The 21695-nt window shown below is 40.3% G+C and overlaps 1 protein-coding gene across 1 annotated transcript; it reads right to left on the minus strand.

The window, feature by feature from the left end:
* Positions 1 to 5760: 5760 nt before the first annotated feature.
* Positions 5761 to 18419, minus strand: LOC121133664 (high mobility group protein B1-like). Its single transcript, XM_040730562.1, has 5 exons — positions 18271 to 18419; positions 12358 to 12585; positions 9493 to 9631; positions 8980 to 9177; positions 5761 to 8787 (listed from the first exon to the last, which is right to left on the minus strand). Exon 5 carries the CDS (start codon positions 7963 to 7965, stop codon positions 7519 to 7521), a length of 447 nt encoding a protein of 148 aa, XP_040586496.1. The 5' UTR covers positions 7966 to 8787; positions 8980 to 9177; positions 9493 to 9631; positions 12358 to 12585; positions 18271 to 18419; the 3' UTR covers positions 5761 to 7518.
* Positions 18420 to 21695: the final 3276 nt, after the last annotated feature.

The following is a 21695-nucleotide window of genomic DNA, read 5'->3' on the forward strand; positions in this document are numbered from 1 at the left end:
AAAAATCACAGGGGTTTGTTTAAAAAAAGGCATCAAGGGGATATTGGGATAATGGTTATCAAACCTTGTGCCTGTAGATGTAATAAGAGGGTAGCCCCATCATGGAAGATCTTAGATGTTCCACCTCCTCCTTACCATAAGGCAGGATAATTTTATCAGGACTCTTTCCAAAGTTTTGGATGCTAAACTTGTGCGCCTTCTACAACAATTGCAAAATCAGATCATATTAGGGGGCTACTACTTTCTTAGGGGAGGCTGACAAATGTATCCAACAAATAAGACCAGTCTGCCAAAACACGGCAGTGGGTGAAAAGCTAGATGAAAGTACGACTAGAACAAGGGGCTGCACATAATCTATGCGCCGAAGATGGGTTTGCTCTATACTTTTTAACAACAATTGTAGGGCATCCCTGGCCTCTGGGGTAATCTCTCTAGGGGAAGTTGGAGCAGGATCCTCAGGAAGAATATCATAAAGGGTTTTAAGAGCCCCTGTTTTAATAGAAAGAGAAGGGCGAAACCACTGCACCTCTCACAAAAATCTCTGCTATTCATGAAGCATTTTTAAATTTGAACATTTGATTTGGAGTCTTTGTGGCCGGAGGCCAGTTTGCTGAATTTGATGACCCAAATAAGTATAAGGGCGTCTCTTTTAGATATTTTCAGGAACCAAAATAAATCCACGGGCCTGCAGAAGCTCCTGTAGCTTTGCAAAAGCTATGTAACATGGTCTTTCTTTGGCCGAAGCCAAAAGAATATCATCCATGTATTGGATAATGTAAAGATCAGGGAACTTACATCTGAGGGGATCTAAACATGCAGCTACATAAATCTGGCATATAGTTGGACTGTTAGCCATCCCTTGGGGGAGCACCACCCATTGGAAGAGAACAGCAAGGCTCCCTAACGTTAATCGCAGGAAGGCTAAAGGCAAACCGAGGACTATCTTGAGAATGCAAGGGAATAGAAAAGAAGCAATCCTTCAAATCAATGACAATCCAATACCAGTCTCTAGGAATGGCCACAGGCACCGGAAAGCCAGGCTCGAGCTCCCCCATAGGCTGCATAGTCACATTCACGGCCCTCAGATCTTGTAGGAACCTCCATTTCCCTGAAGATTTTTTTATTACAAATATCAGGGTATTCCAGGGGGACATGGAAGGGACCAAATGACCCATCTCCATTTGATCTTGAACTAGCTGGTGAGCTGCCCAAAGTTTCTCCCCTGGTAAGGGCCACTGTTCCACCCATACCAGATCATGTGATAGCCATGTGATGGGTATGGGGGCAGGCAGTGCAACAGTGACCCTCATCAAAAATGAACAAAACCCTTCCAATCCCCCAGAACCCTTGTATCCAAAGGGAAGGATGCCACCAGGCAAACCTCTCCCTGTTCTAGTTTACCTAGTCCCCTCCCCAGACTCCAGCACATCCCTTGCATCATCTGGGGAGCACTGCTTTTGGACTTGGGTGCCTGGGTGGTGAGGACCACTCCCATTTCTTTCATGAGGTCCCATCCCCAGTGGTTAATAGGGAGGCCAAACAAAATATATGGCTGAAAAAGCCCTGTATGGCCCTCAGTGTCTTGCCACTTTAGAATTCTGAGGCTTTTTTTTGTGGCACAGCCTGTCCTATTTCCTGGAGGGTCACTGTCCCTTCCTGTTTAGGCCAGGTGGGGGGCCACAAATCAAATAATCTCCCCCAGATAGAGTCACTTGGCAAAGCTGCTGCCAATCACTAGGTGTCAAGTTAATAGATACAAAAGATTCCATTAAGGAAAGTGTAAAGGTAGCATGTGCTCCATAATTTAGATTTGCCTCTTTAAATTGTTTTATGTCTTTAAAACTTAAAGGGTCATGATGCCGAATGACCTGCCCAGAATTGTTCGGGTCTGGAGATTTTATTACTGGGGCCACCACAGGGCAGTATTGGACCCCTCCTTTGCGTCTTCCCTCAAGGTCCAAGAAGGACTGGGTCATATCATAGGAGGAGTCCCTTTTTTCAGAGTATGGAGAAGGGTTTCTCTCTGTGTCCTGACTTTTCTTAATTCAAGTCTTTTTAGTTATTTTTTAAGGGCTGCAAACTCAGCAAGTAACCGTTCCTTTTTGACAAGTCTGAGTCTGAGATACTTCCATTTTCTAGGTCTGACAGAGAAGGATATAACCAATTCTGACTGGAGTCCTTCTTTTTTGGGTCATTCCCGGAGATCTGTACCCATTTTTTTGTTGTTGCTAAGAGATTCCTCCTCGTGCTCACTAACAATGGAGCTTCTAGTTTCGGGCAGGGTCTCTTCACATGATTCATCCTCACTCTCTGCCCCTGAACTCAAGGAGGTTTGAGTCTCAGTCTCTTGTAACTCTAAAAAAGCCTCTTTTGTGGCCTGAACTACCTGGCGGTGACGAAACTTATCTGCCAAATGTGCATCCCTCACTAATCTCCATAAGGAGAATATGGTAGGGTACAAGGACTCAGATCCCTCTTTTTGTAAAAGTCAATGAAGATCATGGTGAACCTCCTCCCAATCTGGGACACTTAAGCTTCTCCCAGTAATGAACCATGGACTTGCTCGTTCTATGGATTTTAGAAAGCCTTTTAGAATTTTAGACTTAAGTGTAGTCCCATGTCCTTTAAGTCACCTTTTTAATTGATACTGTAATGATTCAAGCTTCCCGGAACTATTCTCCATCATTTCTTAACCCCGTCCACTTACCTCGCTTTCACGATCTCAGTGGGACCTCCAATTGCTGTGCCCGCTGTGCAGCCTATATCCGAGAATGTGTGGAGGGTGTCAGGATTGATGACACAGAGATCAATCAACATGTAAAGAAAACTTTAAGCAGGCCCCAAAAAGGCTCAAGAAAACTTCCAAAGAAAGGCTTCCCTCCAGAAAAGCTTCTACTCCCTGCCTCACCCCTGGCTGGTTCTGCTCTGACACCAGAGACTGACTTGAGTGGGTCAGAAAAGGCAGTCTTTGGAAAAGGTCTAAATCAGGGCATTCCCATGGGCAAGCCCTTTTCAGGAACTTATTGCCCCGTGCATTGTATTGTTTTAGTAAACATGTTCTTAGTAAACATTGTCTTAGAGCTGCTTGGTCACAGGCTAATGGGGAAGTGGCCAAGGTCTGTTGTCCCCACAAACTTCATGGGATATACTTTTAGCCTACAACTAGTGAAACTGTAGACTTACAAAATTCTAATTTCCCTAGGAATCTCATTGTAGGAAAAGACTTGAGTCTTCCAAATCAGAATGTCTCTATTGAAGAAACATTTACTTCATATCTAAACAGCTTGCAGGATAGATAGGAACTGAGAATGTAGGAGTGTTTTAGAGATGGGAAAAAATTCAATATTTGGCTTCATTAGATTACTTACTTTGGCATGTATTTGCCTTCTATCTAGGCCCCTTAGGACCCCAAGGATGTATTATTCACCATATATGTTCTTTTTTTGTTTGTTTGTTTTTTTCAAGACAGAGTTTCTCTGTAGCTTTGGAGCCTGTCCTGGAACTCACTCTGTAGACCAGGCTGGCCTCGAACTCACAGAGATCCGCCTGCCTCTGCCTCCCGAGTGCTGGGATTAACGGCGTGCGCCACCAACGCCCAGATACCATATATGTTCTTTATTATTCCAAATTAGGCAAACTAAATAAATATGATTTAAACTTTTAAAAATTATTTCATTCTCCCTTTTCTATTACTTTTTTTCTCTTCTTGTTAAGAATAGTATTACTGTGAGTTTCTGTGTTACCTAGAACTCACAACATAGACTAGCGTATCCTATGATATCAGAGAGATCTGTCCATCTTGTCTCTAGAGTGCCTGCATTATAGTAGGACATGTCACTAGATGAGTTGGTTTATTTAATTGGCTTCATTAGCATATGGGAGTGAACCTTGCTGTTTAGGGTAGCCAGGACACAGGCTCTGGTCCTAACTCCAGTAACAGAAGCAGGTACCCATCAAATGCAGCCTTTCTGCCTTAAAGTCCACTACCTTCCAACTATGAAAATAGTATTTTTCCTCATCATTGAATCTGTTATAACTCATCAAAGGACCTGAGATGATTTCTGCCTTATTCTGCAAATAGTGAAACCAGAGTCACTGAGATAAGCTAATTTTAATATAGTCTAGTGTAACTCCTCATGTTACTCATCCCATGATTCTAATGCCTCAATAAGTGAAGCTGAAGCCCCCTAAGCCAGGCATGGGGGCAGTGGCCTGTAATCATGGTAGTTAGGAATTAGAGGTAGGAATATAGGGATTTTAAAGTCATCCAATGTTAAAATATTTACAGGGGTATGTTGGGAGGACCACAGAACACACATAGACTGTGACTACTCTAGGACAGTGTTCATAATCATCTCTGAAGCTCCAGGACTTCAGGGCTATGTCACAAGCAATTTTTAGCTAAGGTATTTACCACCCTGTCTTTCCTCTTCTTTTTTTAAGTTTATAAATTTTATTTAAACTAGAATCAATCTTATTTTAAATATCAATCCTCGTTCCCTTTCTTTTCCATCCTCCCATGCCCTGCACCAATCCCCCATCCCATCACATATATGCTCCTCAGGAATGGTGATGCCTTCTATGGTGGGTCCTCAAAATCTGTCATATCATTTGAGTCATGGCCTAAGCCCTCACCCATGTGTCTAGGCCGAGAGAGTATCGTTCTATTTGGAATAGACTCCCAAATTCCTTTGTGCACTAGGGAGAAATACTTTTTCCCCTGGCAGAAGCCCTATAGACTGCCCAGTGCTCCAAAATGACACCCACATTGAGGGGGTCAGTATCAGTCCTATGCTGGTTTCCCAGCTACCAGTCTGGGTTCCATAAACTTCCACCTTGTTCAGGTCAGCTGCTTCTGTGCATTTCTTCAGCCTGGTCTTGACCCCTTTTCTCATCACTCCTCTCCCCACCTACACCTCCCTGTTATAGGGGAAGCTTCACCCAACCTACCTTCTCCACCTACTCAAGGAAGAGATGCTTGAGGTACTTAGGATGGCAGCTAAGGGAATACTTCCTTATCTATACCTCATGTTGAAGATGAGTCCACTGAGGCCTGAATCTCCCACTCCCCACACCATCCCATGTCAGAAGGAAGAAGTCAGACTTAAACTGACATCTCAACACCCAGTGAGTCTTGGTTGTTTAGAGAGAAGACCTACTGGCTGGTATAAGTACACAAAGGGAGTGGAATGTTTGGTAGATCTGTTCCAAATCCCATCCTCAAGGTGCCAAGGATGGGCCCCTACCTGTAGTAACCTCCTCCAGCCCCTAAAATGCCCATTATTGATGGGCCCACACCTGGGGATTGTGGTATCGGTCCCCAACCAAGGATTAACCTCATGGTTTCTGGTTTTGTCTTCTTTTGCTTTGCTCAGATTAAACCACTGTGCTGTGTCTCTTCTAATGACTGGGACTTGTCACTCAGGCATCACAAGCCAATCAGAGACTCCAACAGATCCTTCAGTCACATGGGAGCCAGCCTTTCTCCTCAGCTTTTCTGAGGAAGTAGAAGTTGTCTCCTGTGCTGTGCCTTTGGTTCTGCATATGGGACCAGAAGATGGAAGAGTGTGTTGGGCTCTTTCTTTCTTTCTCACACACTGTCTCTCTCGAGTTGCAGAACGCATTAGAAGTGTAAGGACTGTGCCTTCTAGATCAGGAATTCCATGGTGGCTATTTATGATTATCTCTGTAAGTTGTTTCCCAGTTAAACACCTATTCATCATTTACTAACAGTCTGGTGAAATCATTGACAGCCTGGCGTCACATAAAACAGTTTTTTATTGAAACTAAAGACAAGTATGAAGTCTTTACAAAATCATTTCCATGGATAGGGTTTTCTCTTTTCTGGGTTATTCCCCATTACCTGACATCAAGATGATACAAAAAGTATTTAAAATATGTACAGGGTAAGAGATAGGGACAAGCAAAATTGCAACCAAATGAATATAAAATAAATACAGGGCTAGAGACATAGATGAGGAAAATTGTGACAAATTCATTGGCAGGACCTAGGTCAGATTTTTGAGAACTTTCTGTAGTTCCTGCTATAGGAATACTAAACTGTCTAACCTTCTTGGGAACAAGCATGAACATTCACAGACCCACACACTGATATCACATAATTAAAACTAAACCAAGTGTCTAACCAAACAGATTTTCACACATGAACATTTTGTCTTGTAAGAAGCCATTCCTGTAATCCAGGTATTAAGGCATTTGAAGTCTTAACAGTTTCCCCTCATCATGAATTGGGTCATGGAAAAGAAAGCAAGCACATAAAATTGAATTTAGAGAAATTGACTGATCCAAATGAGGTTTTTTATGTAACTAAGGAAAAGCGTGAAATCAAAAAAGGTTATCTTATCAATGAATTCATAGTTTTTCCATACGAGTTTGCAGGTTCAAACAAAAGAGAGACACCATAATCTTGAACATAATTTTGACATTTTTCAAGTATTTTTCTCTCAAGAATCCTGTGTAACCAAATGTGTGTTGGTTGAAGATTTTCCCAAATAATTTGTAGTAAGATTCCATTTAGTATGAATTTTCTCAGGTACTCAAATACTATTGTGATATGCAAAGTGCACAACTTTACGCACTGCTTATATTTATATGGTTTTTATGTAGTATGATGTTTTATGATTTAATGACTGGTGATACATATGAATATTTTACCCCACAAGTCATACTCACAGGGTCTCTCTCAAGTATGTGTTCTTTTATCACTTAAGTGGTTACAGTGATGTGAAAAGGCTTTACCACATGCTAATATATGAAAAATCTCATGTATTCACAGGGGTTCTCTCCTGTATGGCTTGTTTTATTCCTGAAATGATAACAGACACATGTAAAAGCATTACCACATGTGTTATACTGATGAAATGTAGTATCTATATAAATTAATTTTATAATTTGGCTTAATTGTAAAGAGGAATAAGATCTTATGTTTTACATTCATGATACTTCCCTTTATGAGAGGGTATTTTGTGGCTTTGAAGACACCTGTGATAGATATTCAGAGCCTTTATTTCATGGCCCAAATTTGTGGCATTTTTTATATGAGATTTTTCATATATTTGAAAAGAACTGGAGGAACTCAGAGCCCTGTCATTCTTAGAGCTTTCATAAGTTTTCCTATAGTGTGAGTCATACTATATTGGCATATTGTAGTAGGATAAATGGAACAAGTCATACAATACAATACTCATAGTGGTTTTCTGCACTCTGTATTTGTTGATATCTTTATAATGAATTTGGAACACCAAATACTTGTAAACCTTCATCACATTCAACATCTCTTCTCAAAGTGGGGTGTTTAAATGCTTCAAAAAACCATGCTAGAACAAACTTATTCATCATCATCATCCTCTTCATCTTCCTCTTCCTTCTTTTTCTTGCTCTTTTCTGCCTTGACAACCCCCTTTTCATGACATCAGGTTTTCCTGAGCTCTGTAAGCAGCAATATCCTTCTCATACTTCTCCTTCAGCTTGGCAGCCTCCTTTCCATGGGGCTGCTTATCATCTGCAGGAATGTTGTTCCAGTTTCTTTGCAACATCACCAACGGACAAGCAATACTCAGAACAGAACAAGAAGAAAGCTGAGGGAGGCCTCTTGAGTGCATGGGGTACTTGAACTTCTTTTTGGTGTCTCCTTGGGGGGGGGATGTAAGTTTTCATTTCTCTTTTATAATGAGCCTTGTTGGCCTTTGCCATATCTTCAAATTTCACCTTGTCTTTAGAAGACATGCTCTTCCCCCTTTCTGAGCACTTCTTAAAGAACTCTGAGAAGTTGACAGAAGCATCCAGGTGCTTCTTCTTGCATTCTTCACAGCATGATTGCGCAAAGAATTCACATGAGGCCATTTTGCCTATTGGCTTCTTAGGATCTCCTTTGCCCATGTTTAGATGATTTTTTTCCACAAGGCACAAGTCACCCCATGCCCATCTGACTTGTACTTGCCCCATTGCTGTCTCTATGGAGGTCAATGTACTACAATGGTCTTTTCATTTTTGTTTTTGTTTTTGACATAGATTTCTCTGTGTAGCTATGGATCTGGTCCTGGAACTTCCTCTGTACACAAGGCTGTCCCTCCAAGTCATACAAATCCACCTGCCTCTGCCTTCTGAGCACTGGGATAAATGATATGGACTACCCCTTCCCTGCTGGAAATGATATTCTTCTTAAAGGCAGAGTAATAAATAAAAGGTTTCCACATTTAATTCATGCAGTTTGACTTTCTTTTCCTCACAGATATGTGATATAGGAATTAATGCTTCTCTGCAACAATCTTCTTGACTCTCTTAAACTGACCCTTCAAATATACATAGCAAAGTCATGAATATATGATTAAGGGCAGCTTTAAGACAGACTATTTTTCTTTGAAGGTCATGTACATATATGTATCATCTTATCAATGTGTATACCATTTAAAATACCTTAGTGATATTAAACTAAACAGATTGTTATTTCTATGGCACAGATCTCTATGGCAAGTGTTGGTATCTGTTAAGGCACTGTCTCCTTTTTGTTTTGTTTTTCCCACTGGAAGGCCTTGCAAACACAGAATAGCTACCTGACATTGAGGTATATGATTTTGTGGGAAATTAAGAATCATTAATATCCTTCAAGCTGTGCTGATTTACACTGTTTCTTTTCTTTAAACAATCCAGGAAACATTAAAATTTCTTAAGAGGCAAATTTGTATAAACTTGCCCATGAAAATTACCTTCTATTTCTTCTAGAATTTTGACAAAGTTCTTCAAAATTATGGTCATCCCAACTGTAGCCTAAAATAAAATTCCAGAAAATACATGGTATATTAATGTAAATTGTACAAAATTTAAATATCTTAAATAAACATTAGAAAGATGCGTTATTCACCTAATTTTTCTTTGTTCAATTAAAATTACAGAAGATTATCAAACACCATGAAACAGTTGTCCCATTATTTTAAATCATGAAGGAAAATTCAGTCTTACCTACAGCATTGAGGTTTATGTAGGTGTTTAGCATCACATCTTTGTAGACACTTTTCTGAGAAGGATTCAGTGAAGCCCACTCTTCCTGACTGAAGTCGATGTGCACATCTGTTGGGGGAAGTCCTGTGCATTTGTCAATAAAGCACTGTCTGGCCAATAGGGAATCAAGATAGGTGGGACTAGGAGTCCAGGAGGACTCTGGGAAGGAGAAACACAAGAGAGTCAACATGTAACACCATGGGGTAGGAAGCCCGGAACTATTCTCCGGTAAGAAACATACTTAGATTAACAATTATGGGGTAATTACTTAAAGCAGAGCTAGCCAGTAAGAGACAAGCATGGCCAACAGCTTCATAATTAATATAGCCTCCTGTGTGTTTATTTGGGACTGATGTGGCTCTGGAACCAGGCTGGTGGGAAAGCTCTCAAGGAAAAAGCTTCTCTTTACACACATTATCATAGGTCATCTTAAAATAACCCGTACATAAGTAAAAAACAAAGTGTGATACTTACACTGTAAAAGTATGCTTCTTTCACAAGGTAGTCAGACAATTCTGGTACTTCCCACACTTTTATCTTGACCGTCACTTAAGTAGGAAATGACTAGGAGATTCACAAGCACCATTTCTGGGCTGTTTAAACAGCATGTAGCCTTGAGAAAGAAATCACAAATGACAGACATAAAGAGAGAGACAAGCAATCAGATCAACATTACTGAGAACACATCAAAAAACTTGTATAATAGGGCCAGTCTATCTCAACAATACTCCGGTCCCTGGTACCAACTTCTCTGTTTGTTAAATATTCATTGCTGTGAAGAAACACTATGAATCATGGCAAATCTTTCAAAGAAGATATTTAATTGAGGTTTTTCCCTTAACATTTCAGAGCTTCAGTTAATCATCATCAGGACAGGGGGCATGGCAGCATGCAGGCAGATGTGGTACTAAAGTTTAGAGTCCTTACACCTTGACTCAGGGACAACAGTCAAATGACTGACACTGGGCAGCATCCTGAGGATAAGAAACCACAATGTCTGACCCCACAATGACATACTTCCTCTAACAAGGAAAAGCTCACTCCAACAAAGCCACACCTCCTCATACTGTCATTGGTGGGAGCTCACAGAATACACACTCAAAACTGGGAACCTTCATGGCACCAAACTAGACCCTCTGAATGTGGGTGACACCTATGTGACTTGATCTGTTGATGGGCTCCTGGCAGTGAAACCAGGACCCATTCCAGGTGTATGAACTGGTTTTGGAGCTCCCTTCCTATGGTGACATACATTGCTCAGACTTGACACAGGACGGAATGACTTGGACCTACCACAACTTGGTATGCCAGATTTTGTTGAATCCCAAAAGAATGCCTTACTCCCTCTGAGGAGTGGATTGGCGATGGGAAGGAGGAGATTAGACAGTGAGAGACAAGGAGGGAGGGCAACTGTGGTTGGTATGTAAAATGAAACTGAATTTTTTAAAAAATAAATTTAAAAAGGTACAGTGTATGTTTTGTATTATGCACTGAAAGTCACTGGTTTTGCTCTTATTGCTTTATAAGAAGCAATACTTTTCAAAACAAGCTTATTGCAAAGTATTGCATATAGAATTTGTGTGTATACATGTGATAAACCATAGAAGAGGGAGTCATATACCCCAGATCTGGAGTATCTGGTAATTATGGGCCTCCAAATTTGGGTGTTAGGATCTGAACAAAGGTCATCCCCAAGAAGAATATGTGCTGAGCCACCTGACAAACCCCATAGTTCTTTTTAGGTGAAACAGTAAAAGACTTTCACACATTAAAGACAATGAGAATAAAAAAAAGCCCAAATAAATAAAGAAGTAAATAATGATTGTGAAATGAATGCCTCAATATTAACATACCATTTATGTTATATTTGCAACATGAATTGAAAACAATCCATAGAAAATTCCCAACACCTTATAACAAGATATCTGATTCCAAAGCTATATGCAAAGTTCAAACAGATAGAATTCCAAAGAGGTTTACAATGAATAGTATACACATGGACATAGTGTAACTTCTATACTTAGAACAAATCTACAGCAATTGAGAAGTGTACAATATTCGGAAAAGAATAAGCAGATGGAAATAAAAACCCAAGAATAAAAGCAGGAAAATGTAATCAACTTTTCATCAAAATATCAAATGAAACTCAGCCAGGTCAACTGACATCTTGAACAATGTTATCCCACTACACATGACTCTATGTGTATAGAAATTAAATAGACCCACCAACACCATGCACACCTGAGAAACTTCTGCAGATTAGAAATTCATTTTGATCCATTGAACTCAACTTTCCTGAATCACAGCATTGTAGCTGGAGGTAGCAGAGATTTAAAAGCATTCTGATAATACATTAATGAAGGATGAAACCCATCACCTCAGTAACATCCATATGGCATTAATTTTGTGGAGCTCTCAACTGTTTCTCCAAGTGTGGTGGTATTTTGTTTGTGCGGTAACAAATGAAGCTTGCAAGGCTGTGGTTGTCCATGACTTTAATCACAGCACATGACAGGCAGAGGCAGGTGGATCTTTGTGACATCAAGGGATTTCGAGACCAGGCTCCAGAGACACACAGAGAAAACCTGTCTCAAAAAACAGCAACAAACAAACAAAAAACAAAAACATCACAAACAAATATAAAAGCAAAGTTTGCCTGAAAACCAGAATGTGGAACTAGGCAGTAGTTAGCCATGGAGGCCTGTCCATGGTGGGGCACACCTTTAATACCAGCTCTAGGTAGGCAGAGGCATATGGATCTCTGTTATTTCAAGGCTATCCTGGGCTGCACCAGATTGATCTAGTCTAAATGTAAAGCAGAGCCAGGTAATGGTGGCTCAATCCATTTTCCCAGTAGTTGGGAATTGTAAATAGGAGTAATATGACTGGGAGGAGAGAGCAATATAAGACGGGGAGAGAGAGAAGTTCATTGTCTTAAGTCTCAAAGTTCCTAGGGACAGAGTTTTCTGAGGATTCAGTATAGAACTAGGGACTGGATACTCTGATTCTTTGATCTTTCATCATTAACCATGGTACCTGATTAAAGGCTTTTAATATTAAGACCTATTAGAGTTAGTGCTACAATTAGTGTAGAGTAGTTTGTCATAGTGAAAATGTGATGTAGAAGGTTTGATAGTAATAGAATTTATTAGCCAGGTGTTGGTAGCACATGCTTTTAATCTCAGCACTCAGGAGGCAGCAGCAGGCTGTGAATTCAAACCAGCCTGGTCTACAGAGTGAGTTCCAGGACAGCCTCCAACACAATACAGAGAAACCCTGTCTTGAAAAACCAAAAACAAAACAAAACAATGTAATAGAATTGACAGCATAAGGACTTACCAGTTTATGAAGTTTATTGTTACATTTTGCATATGTTTGTGCATGAGAGAGCATGTTTTCTCCTTGTATACTGGATATTGAATGCAGAAAAGTATGAGCCACTTGAGTGTTGGTGTCTGAACTCTGGTCATCATCAAAAAGAAGATGTGCTGAGACACATGCCACGATCCACAATATGTTTTATCTGATGATCCAAACCTCTTTCACAGATTAACAACAACAATAAACCTAAATACATAAAGAGATTTATGAACATTATCCATCAGAATTAAGATGTTGTATATGGTAACTTTGCAGCATAAAATGACTGCATCCAATGACAATGTCCAACAATTTATCACAAAATGCTGATTACAAATGTATTCACACACAAAAAAATTTCAATTAGAAAGAACTACATTCACACTGGAACTACTCCAAATGTTCAATGGGATTATGAACACATAGTACACCCATTGATATTATATGACTTCTATACTTAGAAGGTTACAACAATCAAAATGTATACAATATTTGTCAATGAATAAATAGGATGGAGAGAAAAATCCAAGAATAGAGGCCAGAAAATATTGTCAACTTTTAGACCAAAGAAGCAAAGAAACTTAGTCAGGAAAACTGTTATCAATTCCAATGGTATCCAACTACCTATGAATCTATGTGTATAGACATTAAAAAAATACAGACTTCAAAACTTCAATTAAATTATCTCAAAGTGACCCTAAAACTGTTGTTTCTGACATTTAAGCTACAGATATTTCTTCCAAAGACAGAAGCCCCATGCTCTAGAGCTCTCTCTGCAAAATTAGCAGATTTTTTGCTTTGGCTCTGAAGCCTTTTATGAGTCCTGTGATTTCAGGTAAACTCAGCCCACTGATTCCTGATCATAATAGCAGCATGGAAGAATAATTTAAAATCTGCTTCCTGCCACTTGGATTTTAGACCAAGATGTGGATCATGCCATAATTACCTGCCAAACACAATGCACACATTTGAAATCTCTGCAGACCAGAAATTCCTTTTGTCTCCTGGAACTAAACTTCACTGAATCAGATTATTGAGGCTGGTGGTAGTAGTAATGTAAAAATATTCTAATCATGCCAGGCATTGGTGTCACACTCCTTTAATCCCAGCACTTGGGAGGCAGAGGCAGGAGGATCTCTGTGAGTTCAAGGCCAGCCTAGCCTACAGAGTGAGTTCCAGGACAGCCTCCAAAACAATACAGAGAAACCCTGTCTTGGGAAAAAACAAAAATCAAAAAACAAAACAACACAAAAAATTCTAATCACATACTGCTGAAAGACAATCCATATCACATCTTTCTACAACATTACAATATTATTTGTGATATTTATAAGACAAACTTGAAAGTCAAATGTAATATTCAGAAATTCTAGAAACCAGAAAGTCAGTTTTCCAATCCGTATTCCCACTGTACAATAAACAATCTGCCTGTGCATGTACACTTGACAATTATGCTACAAGTATCATTTCCTCCCATTCCAGGGCTGCAAGAAATCCATATACAGGGAGGCTCAGACAAGGGCAACTGCCCTGGACTACTCATGGACCAAGAGAACCATAGTCTCTCTCATAGTCTGTGCAAATTCCAGCAGAAAATGCAGCACAGCAGACCTGCTCTGAACAACCTGCACTAATCATGGCATAGTTTGTGTTCTTCCTTACAACTCCCTAGAGAAGAAAGGGAGGAGAATGCTGGAAGGGAATTGCAAGCTAACTGCCACAAGTACTCCTGATTGTTAAGCCTTCCCAGAGTCCTTCAGAGTCTGCCCTTCCAGCCCAGCAGACAGGGGCCTAGTCAAGAAACTTTGTATTTTAGTGGACATTCTTCCACTGCTAGAACACATCTTGCAACTGCGGCAAAGCAAAGGTTCCTTAGTGTCCACAATCCATCATACACTCAGTGTTCAATGCTTCCAACCCTTGAACTCATATCTGCAGCCAAATGCATGTCACATTCAAACAGTAACAGTTGTTACACTGTAACTGTTGTTTAAGTAAAACTATCCATTAATTAGAAAACACCATGGAGTCATGGAAAGGCTTGGGGACAATAAAGAGAATATAGATATGAAGTAGATATGTTTAAAAGTTGAAAAGAGCTTTATGGCCATGTGCTCCACAGACTAGGCATTTCTATTAGAGCACACAAACCTTTTCTCTCACTGTATATCTACACCCAGAAAAATAAAAGTCCTGTTAGGCAGGCCACAAGAGTTTACACAGATCTATTTGGTTGAACTAATGTAAGCAAAGTTTTCATGTTAAGATGTGTCCTTTATCCAAGATTTTTGATTGTCCTCATTTGTGAATTCCAGAAAATGGCCAATCTGGATAATTAGGGAATATCTTGAATTATTAGCAGATTCCACATTGCTAATCTCAACTACTGTTGAAAAAGAAAACTCAACCTCCATCCTGCCTCTCCCTTTGTGCACTGTGATTCCAGCAGTTTCAAAGGTGGTCGATGAACACAACTCTCACACAGGTCCCTCTACATTTATATGTCCCCACTAAAAATCAGTTTGGAGTTCACTCATTAACTGACCAGTCCAGGCCCAGACAGGAAGGAGGCACATGATTGTCTTCCCAGGCCTGGAGAGGAGAAGCAGGAATAGGTGTTCAAAGCAATTCTCAATGACACAGCATGAGGCAAGTCTGAGATATAGTAGGCTTTGCTCTACACAGAAATCAATAATCAACACCACTTTAGAAAAAAGGAATGAAACTAGTAAAAACCTAGAAACAGTGGAGAACCAAAACAAATAGAGATAAAAGCAGTAATATATTTAAACAAAACATTAAAAACGATACCAATAAATGTTTTTTAAAAATGAATATAATGTATTTCTAATACTAGAAAAACTTAGCTATATTGAATGTGAAAACAGAGCACTTCCCTAGAGAGAATATCATTTTCAGCACAAGCTCTAATAGACTATTTTTTGGTTTTTCGAGACAGGGTTTCTCTGTATTGTTTTGGAGGGTGTCCTGGAACTGGCTCTGTAGACCAGACTGGCCTTGAACTCACAGAGATCCGCTTGCCTCTGCCAGTGCTGCGACTAAAGGCATGCACCACAAACACCTGGCTCTAATAGATCTTAATAATAAAAACTCAGAGTCAGCTGTCAGGATGTGAACACTGAAGGATCACAGAAGCAGAGTGGCCAGCCACTAGTGTTCTTATCTCTACTAAGGCTGAGACCAAAGATGCAAACCTGTCCTCACACTGCCTCCTCAGACTAACTGCTGCCTCTACAACACCTCAGACAGAATGCTCAGACTGAGTCCTCACACTGTTTTCCCTCCTTTCCCCTCCCGCCTTGATTATTTGATCTCCTGTATCTGTGGCTAACTAGTGGCTTAGCACTTAACCAGGTGTGTAGTTAATTAGTGACTTAGCTCTGCAATCTAATCTTCAGGCAAGAAATATTTGTTAGATTACAAACAAAGTATCACTACATTCATTAATAAGAGATAGATTGAACTTGCCCAGATGCATATGTTGGCTACTGAGCTCTTTAATCTGACACATAGTTACAGTCAATGACCTGACTTTCAAACACTGAGGTGATATAACCAATGTTACCCAGCTACCCATGATCTTTGTGCTTACAGATTACATATACAGACTTCACAACTCCAATAAAATGAACTCAGAAGGACACTTAAACTCTTCTGCTGTTGCCCCTCCAACTACTGATAGGATAAAACATACCTGCACAGGACAGTTACCCAAATGCAAATTCAATATTCAATGGCTCAAGATAACCTTCTCAAATTCTACACCCACATGATCTGGTTTGTGTTTATTCACATGCAATGAATCAAACATGCTGGGAAATTACAGTGTCATTAACACAACATCGAGCAGGTCCTTTTTCATAATGGTGACTCCAGCAGCTTGTTGCCTACCCTGAATCCTCCTGCAATGTAAACATTCCTCCTATTATGGTCTGCAGGCAGAAGAAATGCTCCCCCATGGGAATCCTTTTCCTGGGACAGCATTTGATAGTCAACCACATAACTGAAATCAACAATTTTAATATCTGAGGTGCTATATTCATTTAAGAATTTTGCAGGTGTAGAGAAGAAGAGAGCAAAGTCATTGACCCATAGAGCAACAGACTGGAATCAAGGCCACCTGAGTCAACATAAGGGAGTTTGCCTCAGTAAAAATTTTCTAACACAATGGAAATGAAGCTGTCCTAGCATTAATACATCTTACCAGGAAGAAATCACTTCACATAGTTAGTGTATCAGTAAAGCATGAATACATTTAACGATAACATGCACTCATCTCTAGCGAATACTCAAAGAGGAGGCAGCCTAGACACCTTTTACATTTCACATATGCTGTCATCCTTAAGTGTCTTTTAGTTTCATATTTCAAATTGCACTTTGAATGATTTAAATAGAGACAGGAGACAGTATGTCAAGCTGCTTGGGCAGATGAGAGCCATACACAGCAAAAATACTCTGGAATTATTTCTTAAGTACATAAGAGACCTGCAACAGCAAAAACGTCTTCACTGACAGGATCCTGAGGTGAAGGTGGCCAGGGATGAGAAATATAGAAAATGTGGATTGTAGAAGACACAAAATTTGGGATGGGGAGGTCTTGGACAAGTAAGCTTCTTAAGAACAGCATTTTTTATACTACTTTCAGGGGGAAATGGAAGAAAATGGGTCAATTCTATGAAGTCAGTAGAAACTATCATGCAATAGGACAAACTCAGGGAGGAGGCTAATCAAACAGTGCTGCACAAGGAGAGCACAGGGCATGTCAAGATCATTACTGACTAACACGACAGTGGCCTTGGGAATGACAACCAATCCCCATGTAGTGGGAAGTGTTTGGTTTTCTGCATCTAAAGCCACCTCTCCACAAAGGCTTTGCTCCAGACCACTCTCAAGAAAATCCTGATATTAGATTAGGCTCTCTGTTTTATTTTCAATACATCAGGCCCTCCTTAGGGAAAAGTCACAAAGCCAAAGTCCCAGACTCTTACTGTCTATACTAAGGAATATTCCTCCCTGCTGCCTGAGGGCCTAAATGAAAGTTAGCTTGGTTAGGCAAGTCCTTAAGACAACAATGTTTTACTTTTCAAATAGTTGTCACCTGATGTCCTATTGCCCACCTGGCAGAACTATAGTTTTTTCAAGAAGAAAATGGGAACTTTATGGTACACCAGGCCATAAGGTTGCCTCCTTGAGCAGCTTGTTCTTTGATATGGGAATAGGCCTCATGGCTACTTGTAAATCAAGGGTGGCTAATTTGCAATGGTTTTGATCCAAATGTCTAGAGAATCCTGGTAAACAAATGTGTATCCTAGCATCCTAATTTCTAACAGGACTGCTTAGCATATACTTAGCTTTGGGTGTTTCAGAAGCTGTCCTCAATCAACTAAAGTATACTTTGTGAGACTTACCATTTCCTAAACATTTTTAAATCCTTTGTATTACCAATTTTACTTTTCTACATCACAGCTTAGCAGTGGGGTGCTACCCAACACATGAGATGCCTTTTACAACATCTACCAAATTAACATTAAATGAACCTTATAGCTAAAATTTAAATGTAAAGTGCTGAACCTCAAGAAGGCTTCTTGAAGTTTGGTAAACTGCTTTCCATGGGTGCACAAATAACATCTGAAGTTGCCTGTAAATATGTTTCTACACACAGTCCTTGTTCCCAATGCTCAGAGCAGGCTCAGCCCACAGGTATTGAGAGACCTGCCTCTAGATCCATGGCATTTCAAGGACTGGATGCAACCTCACAGGACAGAGAATGCGACTGCATCTTCTCACTCAGATCCAGAGAATACCTATCACAAAAGCTCCAGCACCTCCCCATTTGCCTCTCCCCATCTGAAGACAGTGACCCCTGCTGACCTGGTTGTGGTTTTCCAGCTTGCGCTCAAGGACAGCACATCACACAATTCCAATAGCTCCAGTTTCGCTTCAAAACCCAGCTTTTAGCCATCAGTCTGAAGGGCCCTGCCCCACAGTGTGTGTCTAGCATACGAAGAGGATTCTGGGGAATGTAGTCAGACTCAAACACCCTGTGACTAGGGATGAAGGGGAATCTGGGAAATGTAGTCAGAGTAAGATACCAAGTGACTAAGAGACCAGAAGGGTTCTGGGAAATGTAGTCAGAGAAAGACACGAAGTGACCAGGAGAGATGAGGATTCTGGGAAATGTAGTCAGAGAAAGACACCAAGTAACCAGGAGAGGAGATGAGGATTCTGGGAAATGTAGTCAGAGAAAGACACCAACTGACCAGGAAAGGAGATGAGGATTCTGGGAAGCATAGTCAGAATCAGATACCATGTGATGAGGAGACAAGGAGGATTCTGGGAAACAGAAGTACAAGAGCCTACATAAATAAAGAAGTAAACAATCATTGGGAGTTTGATATATCAATGTTTAGATACTGTATAAGGTAAATTTGCAACATAAATTGAATACAATACAAAGAATATTCCAAGCACCATATAACAGGATATCAGATTCTAAAACTATGTGGAAATTGGAGATGGTTAGAATTCTCAAGAGTATTATAAAAACAATTGCACACATGTTGACACAATGTGACTTCTATACTTACAACATATTTACAGTGATTGAAAAGGGGTATGATATTTGGGAAAGAATAAAGTGGATAGAGAGAAAAAGCCAAGAACAAAAGCAAGAAAATATAGTTAACTTTTCTTCAAAAGAACAAAGTATACTTAGTCAGGTAAACAGTGATCTTGACCAATGTTACACAGCTACCCATGATACTTTGTGTTTGGAAATTAAATACACAGACTTCACAACCCCAATAAAATTAACTCAGAAAGACCCTTAAACTCTTCTGCTTTTGCCCCTCCAACTACTGACATTTCTGCCAAACAGGACATACTATGGTCTAGAGACCTCTCTACAAATGGGGATAATCTCTTCTATGGTTCTGCAAATTCTCATGAACTCCCTTTGTTAATGCCCACACAGATAATAACATAGAAGAAAAATTCAAAACCCACTTCCGGTCACAGGTATCATGACACAACATGCAGAATTTGCCCTATTCACTCACCAAACACCATGCTCATCTGAGAAATTTCTGCAGATCAGAAATTTATTTTGTTCCCTGGATCTCAACTTTCCTGGATCATGCCATTTTAGCTGGAGGTAGCAGAAAGTTAAACGCATTCTGATCACATATTGCTGATGAAACATGATCCCTGTCGCCTCCTTGTAACACTTTCTAAAATTTATAAACTGTGTAAAACACATGTGAGACAAACCTGCATGCTAAATGCAATTTTCATAAATTCCAGCAATCTAACTTTCAGTTTTCCATTGTATGTTTCCACCATACACCCAAACCAACACTGTGATGTACACTGGACACTGATATTATAAGTATCACATTTGCCGACAGAAAGGGCTACAATGCCTCCCTCTCTCTCACCTAGGGAACCTATACTCAGGTAGGATCAGAGGACAAGAACCACTGTCCAGAAGATCACACAGCCCATGGTCCCTCCTAGTCCCAGCAGCAATGACAGCTAGGCAAACCTGCTGCTCCTGCTCTGAAGCCCTGAAAATCACCATGATGTAGCTTTGGGTCTTCATTTTATCTCCTACAATAGAACCAGAATAGAATCCTGGAGAGAATGTGCTAGTTACCTCCAACTGGTCCTCCTGAGTGCTAAGCCCTCCCACAGTGACTCATTATCTGTGGCCACACAGTAGAACCACTGAGCATCAGCAGCTCAACTCTTGGGTATGGTGAGACCAAATAACTCACACAGCATAGGTATTCCAAGCTCTTCCCTTCCATTGGAGCAGACAGGGCCCTAGTGTGGAAAGTTTGTGTTTTAGTAGACATACTCCAGTCTCTCAGAAGTCTTCCTATTCTCTTCTGAATCAAAAGGTCTTTTATGTGTATATACTCAGGGTCTATCCAGGGCAGCAAACAATTTCCTTAATTCTGGAAAGTCCCACAGCCATACCTAGGTCACATTCATACTTGTATGGGCCACACAGTATTGTTACTGTGTAATCCATGTTAAAGAAAAATAGACCATGAGTTAGAAAATACCGAGGGGCATGGTAGGCCTTGGAGGGAGGAAAGAGACTATAGATACCATAGACATGAGGTAGTTATAATCTCAAGAATTCTCTTGAAAACCTGAAACAGCCTTTATGGCCATCTGCTCCAGAGCCTAGGGATTTGGAAGAGATATCACTCATATGTTTTTGTATACTGTAAATATTAAACCAGTAAAATAACAATCCCATTAGGAAAAGTCACATCATTTTATAAAGATCTTTATTTTGATTGAACTATAGCAGTTTGGTTTCATGATAGCATCAGTCCTTTATCTAGGTTATTGACTGCCTTTGTCTGTGGAATCTAAGAAATGGCCAGTTAGTCATTTTATCAATCATCTAAAATTGATTACATGACACCATATTTCTAATTCCCACTGCTGATGAGCAGGAATTTGCTCATGTTCCTCCTTCTCCTGTGGGAACAACAGACCTTGGCCAGAGATCCACTTCTCCATCAGCCTGGAAACAGGCAGTTGTGAGACAATATTTACTGAAAACATGTTTACTGAAAACAATCCAGTGCCCTAAGAAATGTTTACTGGAGCTATAAGTTCCCTATACAGGCTCGATAAGGGCTAGCTCAATGAAACACCTTGACTTTGATCTTTCCAATGGCTAGCCGCCTCTTCCTGCCCCATGCTGCTACTGCCGAATCTGGGGTCAGGGATATAACCACCAGCCAGGAGGAGAATGTGTGTGTGTGTGCGTGTGCGTGTGTGTGTGTGTGTGTGTGTGTGTGTGTGTGTGTGTGTGTGGCAGAAGGTTTTCTGGAGGGAAGCATTTCTTGGGAAGCTCTCTTGAGCCTTCTTGGGGAGCATAAAGTTTTCTTAACTGGTCTCTGTGTCATCAATCCCGATGCCCTCGCCACATTCTCAGATACAGGCTGCACAGCAGGCATGGCATTCTCCCACCCCTTTTTGCACTTTGCCTACACCAGCTTCAAAGATTGTAAATGAACTCAATTCGTTTATGTACCTGTCTTCATTTGCAGTCTGGATACAAGCCTCAGCAATTGGTAAACACTCATGTAATGGTCCATGTTTCCTTCTCAAAGACCACTCAAAGCCCTGTCTTCCCTGTACTGGGTAGCAGAAGCAGGAATAGCTGTGTTCAAAGCAATTCTCAAGCACATAACCTAGGGGTACCCCTGAGCTCAATATATCCTTGCCAAAATGTGAACCCACAAAGCTGGTCTCTGTTCATTCACATTACA

This window comes from Mesocricetus auratus, unplaced genomic scaffold (genome assembly GCF_017639785.1).
Source record: "Mesocricetus auratus isolate SY011 unplaced genomic scaffold, BCM_Maur_2.0 Super-Scaffold_100023, whole genome shotgun sequence".
Lineage (NCBI taxonomy): Eukaryota > Metazoa > Chordata > Mammalia > Rodentia > Cricetidae > Mesocricetus > Mesocricetus auratus.